General features: G+C 43.1%; 1 protein-coding gene across 1 annotated transcript; it reads right to left on the reverse strand.

The window, feature by feature from the left end:
- Nucleotides 1-596: 596 nt before the first annotated feature.
- LOC108940934 (kelch-like protein 33) lies at nt 597-7,258 on the reverse strand. Its single transcript, XM_029256515.1, has 7 exons — nt 7,227-7,258; nt 5,564-6,229; nt 3,589-4,031; nt 3,088-3,330; nt 2,669-2,919; nt 1,741-1,911; nt 597-1,153 (listed from the first exon to the last, which is right to left on the reverse strand). The coding sequence occupies exons 2-7, from the start codon at nt 6,219-6,221 to the stop codon at nt 628-630; spliced, it is 2,292 nt and encodes a 763-aa protein (XP_029112348.1). The 5' UTR covers nt 6,222-6,229; nt 7,227-7,258; the 3' UTR covers nt 597-627.
- Nucleotides 7,259-13,420: the final 6,162 nt, after the last annotated feature.

A 13,420-nucleotide genomic window follows, 5' to 3' on the forward strand; every position in this document is an offset into this window, starting at 1 on the left:
CCCACTGCGCCACCGCACCCCCTGCCGCTATAAATTATAACTGTACAGAAATATGTTCACATGGTTTAAGTAAGTGGGTTTGTAAATGCACTCAGACACATTTGCTGAAACAGCTTGTCCCCGATGGGGTTGCAGTAAGGCACAACAGGACATAAGGCTAGAGGAGGAGAGGACACACCCAGGGTGGGATGCTAATCTGTCACAAGGCACCCTAAGGGGGACTTGAACCCCAGACCTACCAGAGAGCAGGACCTGGCCAAACCCACTGCGCCACCGTACCCCACTGGTGGGTAAATGCTTACCCGCTTAATGCCGATTTAATATCCTTTTATCATTTACCATATTTTTGTGATTCCCCCATCATTCCTCCAATTTAACTACTTGAGGTTAGGATAACAGGAGCATAATATAAAGTTGCATACTAGGCATTTATGTATGTTGTTAACCAGTAGTGTAACTTTATCTTCTCTTGTATTAATTTATTGTGCTCTTGTGTCAATAAAAATATACTCACAAGGTTGTTAAAAGCCCAAAAAGCAGACAGAATAAAAATATTATTGTATGAAACAAGTCATTTAAGTTTTTTGTGTGTGCATGTGTATGGATGTGTGTGCAAGCTCGTGCATCCTACTCCCTCAACTCTCTGGGCACCTGTAAAGTACAGGCAGCGAGGTCAGCATATGGGTGTGGCATAGATCCCAGCTTCTCCCAGCACTGTGTGTGAGGATCATAGCAGTGCACCCATGGGGTGTCCCTGGTAGAGTCGGCTGAGGATCCACCCAGCAGATAGAGCAGTCCCTCCAGCAGCGTGGCAGCAGGGAAGAGGTGAGGCCGGGGCAGCCGGGGAAATGGAGTCCACGTGTTGAGGGCGGGATTATAAGCTTCGCACTGCAGCTGGTCCCCAAATCCCACCCACAAGGGCTCCAGCCCTCCTGCCACCAGCAGTCTGCCCCCCAAAGCAAGCATGGCATGCCCAGCCCGCCCCACCCCTGCTGTCATGGGGGCGCAGTAAGAAGAGCCCATGCAGGGGTCGTATCTCCACAGATATGGCAAGCAGCCTAGACGTGTGTTGAACCCCCCGGAAATGAATATTTCCTCATTCAGCACCGCAGCAGCATGTCCACACAGCTCTGTATCCAGTGGGTGAGCAAAGCTGAGGTGGTAGGAGAGGTCAGGTGAGTCCGTGATGATATACAAAAGAAGGAAAAGAAAGAGAAAGGAGCAAAGAGAAAATAACCCAGTAAAAAAGTTGATGCAATAAGAGGACTATGTGAAAGTGTGTGAGCAGAGAGGCACAGAAGACACTGGGACAAAAAAAGCTGGGTTGTGTGTAGACAAGTAGCAAAGATCAGACAATGAAAGGAGAGAGGACAGAAGGGCGAAATGAAAGATTACAAAATACAACAGACAGAAAAATAATAAAACAGTAACAGGAAGGACAAAGAAAATAAAAGATAGTACAGATGGCTGAAAAAGATAAAGACAATAAACGAGGAACTGGGACAACCGAAGAGATATACCCTCATTACAGCACTTCTGCTATCACATATTGCGTTACCAAGGCACTGATAATGTCTGTACATGTGAGGTATATATCTGCTATACGTCTGTTAAAGACTCTTCTCTGCATAAAAAGGACAAAAATTTGTGAAAGGCAGTTAAATGCAACTGCACCAGTCTACAATACCCACCACCACATGAGTCACAAAGTTACAGTGCCACCCTACTATTCCTACCTACCTCCAGGTGTTGTCCTCGGGTGAGTAGAACTCCACCGAATCCAGGTAGTGTGTGTCGTCACGGTTCCCACCCAGCACATACAGCTTCCCTTCTAGACACACCGCAGCAAAATAGTCCCTAGGACTGTGCATGTCAGCAAGCTTCTCCCAGTGTCCCTGCGTTGGATCTAGCCTGGAGAAGCAACCGGAAAAAACATATTGGGTACCAGTGATGCTTCAGGTTCCCCTCTTGACCAGAAGTTAAAACTTTGATCCTGGCGAACCCTGGTCAAACTGGTTTTATGGGCTACTTGAAAAGGTTTTTGAGGAATGAATCGTCAATTGTCTGTTAATAGCTGCCACTCTTCACATTTCTGCTTACAGAAAAGGTCATTATTGTACGAAATATTAAACTATAAAAACTAAATATTATAAAACAAATAAATTATTATGATTTACACAGCTGATTCTACTTACCTACTTGGTTTAACCAGTGCAACTTAGGGTTCACATATTTTTACACCTGCGCTGCCTCCGTCTTTTACTACACACATTTATTAATTTAGCAGATGCTTTTTTCCAAAGCGACGTACATCTCATAGAAAAATACAATGAGTGCATTACATCAACAGAAGGAGAGATTCAGATGCACATATGTGATTTTAAAGTACAGTTAATTTGTCAAGGTCCACCATATGAACCAACATACCTGGTTCATGCATACACACAGGATTACCTCTAAAGCAACATATGAAATTGGTCATTACACACCTATTATGTCACATGAGAAAGACTGCTTCTCATTAAGTCACCATTTCATGGTAAAACTAAGGGACAAAAAGGACGGACATACTTTCAAGTAACACTATAAAAAATCTGAATTACAAGACACACAGATATTTCAGAAACAAATCCACTCCAAGTGACACAGACACTTCAGCTTGACATACCTCATTACAGACTTCAGAACGTCATATGACCCATAGTACTTCCGTCCTCCAAGGACATAGAGCTGGTTGTGGAGGACACACACGCAGTGTCGGAACCGAGGTGGCTCCGGAAGCTCAGGCAACACTCTCCATTCTACAGTCCTAATGAGACCCAATCCACGCTGGAAGCGATGCGCAAACCATAGGCTCCGGCTTGGAACACGCCTGGTGAAGTCCTCATTCACAAAGTCGCCACCGACCACAACTAACACCTGAGGGTCAAAATGTTGCGAATGTGAGTACACTAACCCCGCTAAGATCACAATTACCCCATGTCTCTCTGTATTGGGTGATGGACCGAGTGCAGACAGTGCCCGTGTTTGGATGGAGACTGGATGCAAACAGCGAGAATCTCCTTCCTTTTGCAAATCCAGACTTACCTGGTTGTGAGTGCGAGGCTTGCAGGGTGCACCCTTGTGACTCATTTGAAGGAAGGCCTCCACATTCTCCCTTGTCTGTCTGCACCTAGGGTCCTGGGACAGCAGGCTGCAGCTCTGGACCTCCTGCAGCTCACTTCGGGACATGAGACCAAAGCGAACATGCTCCAGGAGTCCTGCCAGAAAGCATAGCCTTTCTCCCAGATCATCCTCCACCCAGGTCTGCACTGCCCGGAACACCTGCACCTAAAGAAAGACATTACGGAACGATAAAACAGAACATTATTGTCAGATTTCTCTGATTTGTTTTGCATTACAACAGCTCTGTCCTTTAAGGACAATAACCTTCACACGTCATATATCTGTGATATATCGGTTATTACCAATATTACCAATGCAAAGCCATTAAAATAGAAATTAAGTTAGAGAAACTGATTGATAAACGGAGACAGAGCAAAATGATGGTGAAAATGAGTGAGAAAAAATGTGGTGCGCCATACTGACCTCACTGTCCACACACAGCGTGTCCTTCTTCAGCAGATGTTCGAGAAGCACGACTGGCAGGTCTCGAAACTTGTTTCCACCTGCCACACAGGAGAAGTGTCTGAGTGCATACTGCTCAGCCTGCTGACCCAGCTGAACAAGCCCGTACGTCTCAGCAAGCACCAGGATGTCCAGACATGAGTTGGCATCTATATGATTCTTCAGAAAATCCTGGCACAGTGTGAGTGCCCCTTGAAGCTGGAAACGTCGCGCGGCCTCCGTTAGCTCCCAGATGTGTTCCCAGCCAAGACACAGGGTTCCAGAATACAGGAAACCAAGGAGAGCGTGTAGTGCCCAGCCTGCCACATCGGGCAGGACTATCACCCTCTCGCTTGACTCCCGCAGTCCTCCACACAGCAGCGCCCGGAAGTAGTCTCCAGCCGCAGCAAGCACCACCCGGTGGGCTAAGGGGAGAAGCAATGTTTCACTTTGTGTGTTACCTAGTGTTGGTTCAGCATGCTTTGAAAATAGGGATATAAAGTCTATCTCTCCGTGCAGACTAGAACTTTTATCAGTTTATCCAGGCTAAATTAAAGTAAAATATTTAGTTATCATTTAGCTAAATTTTCCAAAGACATGCAGCTCAGGTTCACCCATAGTGTGTGAGTGACAGCGTGTTCCACTGATGTATGGATGTATCTAGCAGTGTAAGTCACCTTGGTGAATAAGGTGTGCGGGCTGATAACACTACATAGAGTTCATTGGAAGTCACTTTGGAGAAAAGTGTCTGCTAAATAAATGTAAATGTAAACAATGAATTTCATTGTTGTTTGCTGTTCCCTATTATACTAGTTAATTTAAACAGTGCACAGACTTGTATCATCGCACCCATGAATGTTTGATGTCATGTTTACTGAAACACTTGGTCAGAATTTCTTCCAGCTCCCAAACATCATTTTTTTTCCTTGGCACATGCTCTGTGTCTTCCTTTCCTGTTGCTTCAAAATGTTCAAAGGCTGCAGTGATTGATGGACAGTTTCCTCACCTTATCGTCCTCATCGCACAAGAGATGAGGACGATAAGAAGTGAGAACAGCGCGTGGCAAACAAGTCCAGCCGAACAAGACAGATGCCATATTGCACTCGTTTTGCTTTATGTGGCGTAACTGCAGATAAAACAGGACTTACTGAAAGGCTTACTTACCGCCCACCTCTCAGCACAGCACTACAGACTCCTGATTGAATACGCACAACACAACTTTCTTTCCCTTAATGTGAATTGTGTTTCTTTTGGCCTAGCAGAATGTATTTATACAAACCATATTTACATTAGATATCAGCATTCCTCGTTTCCCCAGCTTAGTATTTGTTCCTTGTTCAGAGTTCTGAGTTATTTAGAAGTTAGAGCTTTTGCTCCTCTCTATTATTTACTATTTATCATTTTCAACTGTTATTTACTTTTTTACTTTTTACTCTTGTTATTGAGACTGCTGGTAGCGTACTGGTTAATATTGCTGCCTTTGGATCCAAAAGTTGCATGTTTAATCCCTACCCCTGGCTGTAGTACTGTTGAACAATGTACTTACTCTAAATTACTCCAATCAAATTACCTAATGGTATACATGGGTAAATAATTGTAAGGTGCTTTGGAGTAAATGCATTAATATTTATTTAATGGACAATTTCCTCCAGTGACTTGTAATTTTAATGTACTATTTACAATTATTCACCCATTTTTCACAGCTATAGGTCATTTTTACTGTATCAGTTCAGGGTAAGTACCTTGTTCAATGGTACTACTGCTGGAACAGCATTCAAACTGTGTAGGATTCAAAGCTCTAACCACTATGACACCTGCTGCAGTATGATGCTGAGTGTCATGTGTCAGAAATGTTCCCCCAAAGGTAAGCTCCCAAAACTTCCTTTATCCTTCCCTATCGTCATATCTGCTTAACTTGGGCCAGGTTCTTGACTCCTCCCCCTAGTCAGTCACTCACCTGGGAAGCTCTCACCACCGTCCACCTGTAGCCACACATCACAACCAACTCCCTCTTCCCACAGGCCTCTCATGGCTCCCAGGCTCAACTCCCTTTCTCTGACAGGACAACAGGGTCCATCATCGGTGTCCCTCCGGAGAGCCTCGGCCAGCCGCTCCACACCCAGCCACCTGCAGACCTCCGTGAGATCATCCGGAACCATACCAACGGCCATGGCTGTATCTCCAGTGTAGGCAAATTCTAGCACAGCCTGTAGTCCTGCCGGGGAGACTTGCTCATCAGCATCTGACCGTGCCCCTGGCCCCGCCTCACCGTGCCGAAGCCACCCCTCGGCAACGTGGCTGATGGCTGCCAACACCAGGCGGTGCGCTCCATAGGAGACGCCACTGAGGTGTAGACTGCAGTCCATCAGCAAGCCCTGGTCACGCAGGCCGCAGAATCCGGAGAACAGGGAGTCACAGTAGGAGGGTAAATGACAGAGGAGAGTCCCAGGGATCTGGGCAGGGGGTGTCATGGGGTCAGGAGGAAGGGACGTGGACACCAGTAATTTTCTATTCGTGTTCAGATTGAAGGGAGGTGGGCCTGTGGGTGTGTCGCCTCTCTTCCCTCCTTGACCTGCTACCTTCTTTATCCTCTCTCTGCCCGGACGTCTGGACATCGTGTCTTCTGAAACAGAGACATGAGCAGAAAGGTTTACAGAAGTCTGTCAGCGAAGCTACGCAACTGTTCCAGTGTGTGTTTGTGTCTCTATAACTTTCCCAAAGTGTAAATGTGCCTGTGTGTGTATTTCTGTTCCAGTGAGCAAACGTGTGTGTCAGTGTGTTTGTGCGTTTGTGCACGCGTATAATTGTTGCAGTGTGCAAAGGAGTGAGTGGGTGTGGCACACCGTGTGCGTGTGTGTGTTTGTGTGCGCGCGCACATATAATAGCTGCGCCACTGACGGATGTGTCCCTCCCCTGGGACTCCACCCAGCGCGACTGTCCTTCCTGAGACCTGTAAAACGCGCACGCGGGTTCAGTGAGGACCGTCATTGACGGCTGTGTGTAAGACAATGAGTCACGCTCGCGCTGACCGCGTGAAGGTCACGCCGAGCCGGTGCGCGGCGCGCGCGCCGCTGCGAGACGACGAGCACCGGGCCGCTGACGAACCGCCGGTGATGGGAACCGCTAAAAAGCTGTTGAAATGCCTTCTAACTCGCTTTCTCCCACACCCGTAAGCGTAAGCAGTAAATAATTTAGTAGTTGTATAACTTAGTGAACACGACAGCGATCGCTGCGAAAACGCGGCAGTCCTGCAGTTAAAAGATTACCAAATCTGAGGAAATTAACAAAAAAAATTAAGTCAACAAAAGTAACTTGACAAAAAATATACTTTTTGAATAAACGCTTATGAACAACGTAACGAAAACGCAACTATTAAAGACCCCTTCTAATTACTTTGAAGACTAGTAGTGTCTCAGGCAGAAAAGCAAAACGCGTAAAGGCCAGATACTAGCCAACCAAAGGCGCTTGTTTACCTTCAATTTTCCCCACAATTCCAGTGTTTTACATTAATCTTAAATCGTTCTATGATAAATGCATCCTTACGCAGACTTTTTAAAATTCATTTATTTTTTAAACTGTCCACTGTCTCCTCACTCCCGCTCGCGACCAGCACCGCTCACTTGACGTCCGCGAGGCGTCCGCGGCGCGCGCCCCCCGGGAACTAATTATAGCCGCTGGCTTGCCTCGCGCTGCCTCGGCGCCTCTTTCCGTAACAGATTCCAGAGCGAAGGACAGGACGACTCGTCTCCCGTTCCAGAACGAGTGCGCGTACTGTTTCAGTGCTTTTGAAATGATCAACATGATACATAACGTTACAAAAAGCACTTTTAAAAACAAATGCGTTAAAAAAAAATAATAAAATCAGCACTGCTGACAAGGCCGAATAAGTTCCATTTGGAAACTTTAAACGCGCCTTGGACATACATTTATTAATTCAGCTGAGGCATTTCTACAGAAAGATGTACAAAAAGGGCATGTCCACTTTCCTAACTTTCCCCCAATCTTATTACCCGAAAATTGAATTTAAAACAGGGGGGGCACAGTGGCACAGTGGGTTGGGCCACTGTTCTGCTTTCCAGTGGGTCTGGGGTTTGAGTCCCCCTTGGGGTGCCTTGTGACGGACTAGCGTCCCGTCCTGGGTGTGTCCCCTATGCCCCGTGTTGCCGGGTAGGCTCCGGTTCCCCATGACCCCGTATGGGACAAGCAGTTCTGAAAGTTTGTGTGTTTGTGTGTGTGTGTGAATTTAAAACAATGCAATATGTGGTTGTTATGTGATTCTGTAGAGTTAGTGTTGTTCCTTGTACCTTTTTTTGCCCCATGCGCTTTGGTGTAAAATCTACGTAAGGACAATAATGCAAAAAAAATTGCTGTTTTGCAAGTGGTAAAATAAATAATAATAATAAAAATAATAATAATAATAATAATCCCAACTGTCTGCAAACAAGACTTCATATTGACGACAGCTACACTATATTGTGTGTTGTACCAAGGTCAACGGTGTCCATTCAGACAGAGGTTAATCATTGTCACTATATAAAACAAAGGCCTTGGCTTGTTTTGAACTGACATGGACATCACCACATACAGATAATAATCACATACTGTACTTTAATTCACAGACTTAACAAAAACAAATAAGAACTTCAAATCCACAATGTAGGTTTGGCTATTTATGGTATTTTAGGTATTTTACACATACTACCTTCAAGAATCACTAAAAACTGTTAGCTAAACAATCAGTTTAATTTTTCAGTTTTTTATTATCCTTTCCTAACAAGTTTCCTCGCAGCATTGAACAGAGATTTATCTAAATATCACAGAGATATACATCTACTAGGAGCCATCATAGTGGTATAATGATGAGTTTGTACTGAACTGCCATCATTATCGTATGAAGATATTTTGAGAAAATCGACCCCCATGATAATGCAAAGTGCAGCAAACACTACAAAGAACAATGTCAAGAGTAGGCAAATCTTAACTCTGCAAATCTTAGCAGAAAACACAACGAAACCAGTAGCCTTCTCAACAAGTATTCCTATCACCAGCACCAAAGCCAAGCTGACCTGCTACTGATAACAGCTGTGAAAAAAAGCCTACTAATAGATGTTATAAAATTACTAATAGATGCAATAAAATCATGCATTAGTTGTAAACTAATTTCCTTAGGACACTGAGCTGTGTTTTCGCAAATCTCCAGTAATATCAGCAGACAATAAAAGTAGCACTCAATTTCAAAATTACGGAATTGTCAGCCATGCCGGAAGTTGACAATGAGTAGCTTAAACCACATTCGGTACTAAATATTTTCACTGCTTGGCTTTAATAATTAACGCAAAGTATAATTTTGGATCTGTGTCAGACATAATATCTTGCAGATTGTATTTGGCTTTAAACGGTGTCTTCAACAGTGATAGGAAATGTACTTGTTATTGACAATGAATGTACATATAATAAAAATTCCACTTATGAAACATCCTTCATTTCCGTGAACCGTTTCATGAGATCTCAGTCTCACTCCTCCGCCAGTCTGTCCACCAAAAGCATACATTTATCTGGCTACCTGGACTCTTTAAAAATGTTTCTGCAATATAATGCAGACAAATTTCTATACTCTTAAATGTAGCTAAGAGTGGTGAAGCAAAATACGGTTTTAGTTAACAGCCACAAGCTTTGCACCGGTCTTTGGCAGAGCATATGGTTCTAGTTATCATAACCTCATTCTCAGTACTGTGTATGCATCACAGCCAGTGATTTAGTCAACTGATGAACATTTTCTCTTATATTTCTTTTAAAACTCAAACCCTTTCGACAAGATAACATTTCTTAACTTGGGCTAAGTACATCTTCTAGAGGTGCAACATACTCTCCTTGAGTTAATCATTAAGGAGGGGCAAGACAAAAAATTCCTATTAACATCGCACTGATTTGAAAAAAGGGGTGCGGTGGTGCAGTGGGTTGGACCGCAGTCCTACTCTCCGGTGGGTCTGGGGTTCGAGTCCCGCTTGGGGTGCCTTATGACGGACTGGCGTCCCGTCATGGGTGTGTCCCCTTCCCCCTCTGGCCTTACGCCCTGTGTTGCTGGGTAGGCTCCGGTTCCCCGTGACCCCGTAAGGGACAAGCGGTTCTGAAAATGTGTGTGTGTGTGATTTGAAAAAGGGCCATGGGTGCCTCGGCAGTGGTGCAAATCCTGCGCCATTTTAATATCAAGCAAAATAATATAGTTGTAAATAAATAATGTCTTAGATAGCAACATATACTTAATTATAATTATTGTTATTCAGTATTTGATTAGAATTGATTATAATCATAAACAGAATTTGAAAGTTGCTAATTATATAAACGTAAATCTCCATTTTTTACTCCTGCGCAGTGAGACCAAGTCCTACCCTTTCCCTCACATATGTCTGAAATCTGTATTTTGGTGATGCTGGGAAGCTGATGATGCTTCATTCATGATGTACAGTCTACACTATGTTCTCATTGAAATGTATTCTGCTGATCCTCATTCTTCAGACCATCAGTTTTTGACATTTACTTGCTGATTTTCTGCACACAAAGTTTAGAAAGGGGTGCCAATTACGTGATAAATATAAAAGTAAGGCTCTGGGGATACTGCAAGTTTACCATAGATATGTTAAGATATCTATGCACATGTACAACTCAAAATAAGAAAAGTCATATGAAAAAAGGTGTGAACTTTCAAGCAGCTTCTCAGTTCAGGTCTTAGTACAGCTCTTACGAAATTCTCAGTGTGCTGTTTACCATCCTGCGTCAAGGACTCTTGGCAATACCAGTTGCTGATAGTGGAATAGTCATTGTCATGGATGTTTTTTTTTCATTGTTAGCACACAGTTGTAAAACTTTTCGAAAAGCCTGTTTACAGATTGGAGGATAATTCCCAGTTGCTTATCCCAAAGTTCACAGCAGTTTAGGCATGCTTCTGTTGGGCACATAAAATACCATATGTTCATACATTTATATCAAATTTTTAATATTCTGCATCTGAAATCACACCTGTTTTCCTGTTCCAGTGCACATTGTTTGTTTAAGGCTGGACTTTCCTGTGTGTGATCATAGCCTAAAATAATAAATTGATAAATTAATATGAAATGATAAATTGTTGAGGGGGTGTGGTGGCGCAATGGGTTGGACCGCAGTCCTGCTCTCTGGTGGGTCTGGGGTTTGAGTCCCGCTTGGGGTGCCTTGCGGTGGACTGGCGTCCCGTCCTGGGTGTGTCCCCTTCCCCCTCCGGCCTTACGCCCTGTGTTACCGGGTAGGCTCCGGCTCCCCGTGACCCCGTATGGGACAAGTGGTTCTGAAGATGTGTGATAAATTGTTAGGGGGGCGCAGTGGCGCAGTGGATTGAACCAGATCCTGCTCTCCAGTGGGTTTGGGGTTTGAGTCCCGCTTGGGGTGCCTTGCGGCGGACTGGCGTCCCGTCCTGGGTGTGTCCCCTCCCCCTCCGGCCCTACGCCCTGTGTTGCTGGGTAGGCTCCGGTTCCCCGCGACCCCGTCTGGGACGAGCGGTTCTGAAAATGTGTGTGTGTGTGTGTGTGTGTGTGTGTGTGTGTGTGTGTGTGTGTGTGTGATAAATTGTTCTCTTGAAATCAGATGTGTGAGAATTCCATTAGTCTTCTTTTAACATTGTGTAAGAATAACAAAAAAGATAAAGGATAAAATAATCATATCTTTTAGGCTATAACTTAATAAAACAGCAATGCAGTAATAAAACTTCATAATTGCTGTTAAGGACTCAATTTTTAAACCACCACATAGCTAAGTGAATGTTTGGCAGAAGATGCCAATACAAAGACAGACAATTATTGAAAATTGGGTTATAAAACACGACACGTCATAAAAAAGACCCTTGCTTTTATAAAATGTGATAGTGAACTGGTAAAAGAAGATAGCTAGCCAGTCTGAGCCAGCTGACTAGGTGCTTCACAGGAACATTCCCTTCTGCTAAGGTGAAGCTGAAACCACACTAAAATGTGGTCATCTTAATTTGACGTGTGAGTGACAGAGAGAGTGTGTGTTCCACTGATGTATGGATGACTGACCCATTGTAAGTAGTGTATCTAGCAGTGTAAGTCACCACGGTGAATAAGGTGTGTGGGCTGATAACGCTACATAGAGTTCATTGGAAGTTGCTTTAAGGAAAAGGGTCTGCTAAATAAAGAAGTGTAAATGTAATTAAAACTTGTAGGCTTGACAAGTGACCAGTGCATTACAAGTTGAGGTCCTCAAGGGCTATTGACAAAGGACCTTAAGCTGAATTAAAAGTAAGAAACCCTGCAGACTTGGTGAATATCTGTCACAATATTAGCATACTGCTTTTACAATAAATTATACTGTCATGCATCCAACACATACTTTGTTCCATTCCATTGGAAAAACTGCAAATTATGTTATACATATGATGCAGACTTGTGGTGTAAAGTGCTGACTAAATCCTAGAGAAAATTCTGTAATACTTTTCAAAAAGGTAATTAACTTGAATTTTTCTGAAAAACATCCGAATTGTATGAAACTATAACCCTCAGACTGTGTTTGTGTGTGAAGTACCTTGGTTAAGAATATAACATATCAGGCAGAATGGTCTCCGAAACACGGTAGGGCTCTATGTCCACAGTGTGAAGTGATCCAGCACTAACCAGTAGATGTTTGAAGACTAGATTTAAGTTCCTGTCACAAGAAGACCACTGTTATCAGTTCATGGTTTATTTTTTCCCTTAAAGAGAGGAATCCCTCACTAAACATACAGCACTAGTCATATGTTATCGGGTGCATATGGGAACATTCTTTAGCAAATGATTTGTTCCACTTTACCAGTTTATATCCGTCTTCCTAGGTAATCTTCCATTTAATATCAGTATTTCAGTGAAATGAAGCATTTCATGTGGTTAATGATTGAACCCAAATTCTTTAGAGATACCGACTGAGGGGCAAAGAATTATGAGGTGGCAGTAAAACATGATTATATGTGATTATACCCTACAGTTCTGACACTCTTGGTTACTATGACTTGGTTACTTTCCTACCACCCTGTTTTGACCGATTATCTGACTAGTAAATTAATACTATGATGCACCGACAGGAAAGCGATTAACCTGATCGATTTTGATTGGAGTAACAGTTGATGACAATAATGGCAGCGATGATGACCACTGTAATGAGCACTAGCTACTCTTTTATAGACATGGGCTGAATTTCATATCACACCGCCGTTCTCTCAGCTGAACGTTCATTTATCGAAAGCTAACACACATCTGCAAGTGATGACTATGGCTCTGATCTGGTTATTTGACACAGTGGATTACGTTCGGCTTCGTTTTTCTTTAGTCCCTGCCAAGGTGACTTATAATGTTTGATTAGCAACTTTACAGTGATTTATGTATACAGCACTCTGTCCTTACTGTGCCAGATCAAGGTAAGTACCTTCATCAGGACTTGAAATGGAAACTTTCCGACTGCATAGACAGCCTGAAATATGGACATCACTGGTGAAATTAAACACCACAATATGAAAATCACATCAGTAAATTTGCCTTATGCTTTTATACTGCAAATGGAGTTTTTGGGAAAAAAAAACGGTAATAATAATAATAATAATAAAAATAAGAAGAAGAAGATGTGTGTATAACAGATGTGTATATGGTTATATTAGTTTCGTACAAAAATGTTATTATGATCATTATTATTATTATTATTATTATTATTATTTGTTCTTCGGAAATCAGGTGAATAAATTGAGATGTTCCTAAATATTTTTATAGGAGTTTCCATGGACTTGCGGGTGCTACTACAAGTC

This window comes from Scleropages formosus, chromosome 11 (genome assembly GCF_900964775.1).
Source record: "Scleropages formosus chromosome 11, fSclFor1.1, whole genome shotgun sequence".
NCBI lineage: Eukaryota > Metazoa > Chordata > Actinopteri > Osteoglossiformes > Osteoglossidae > Scleropages > Scleropages formosus.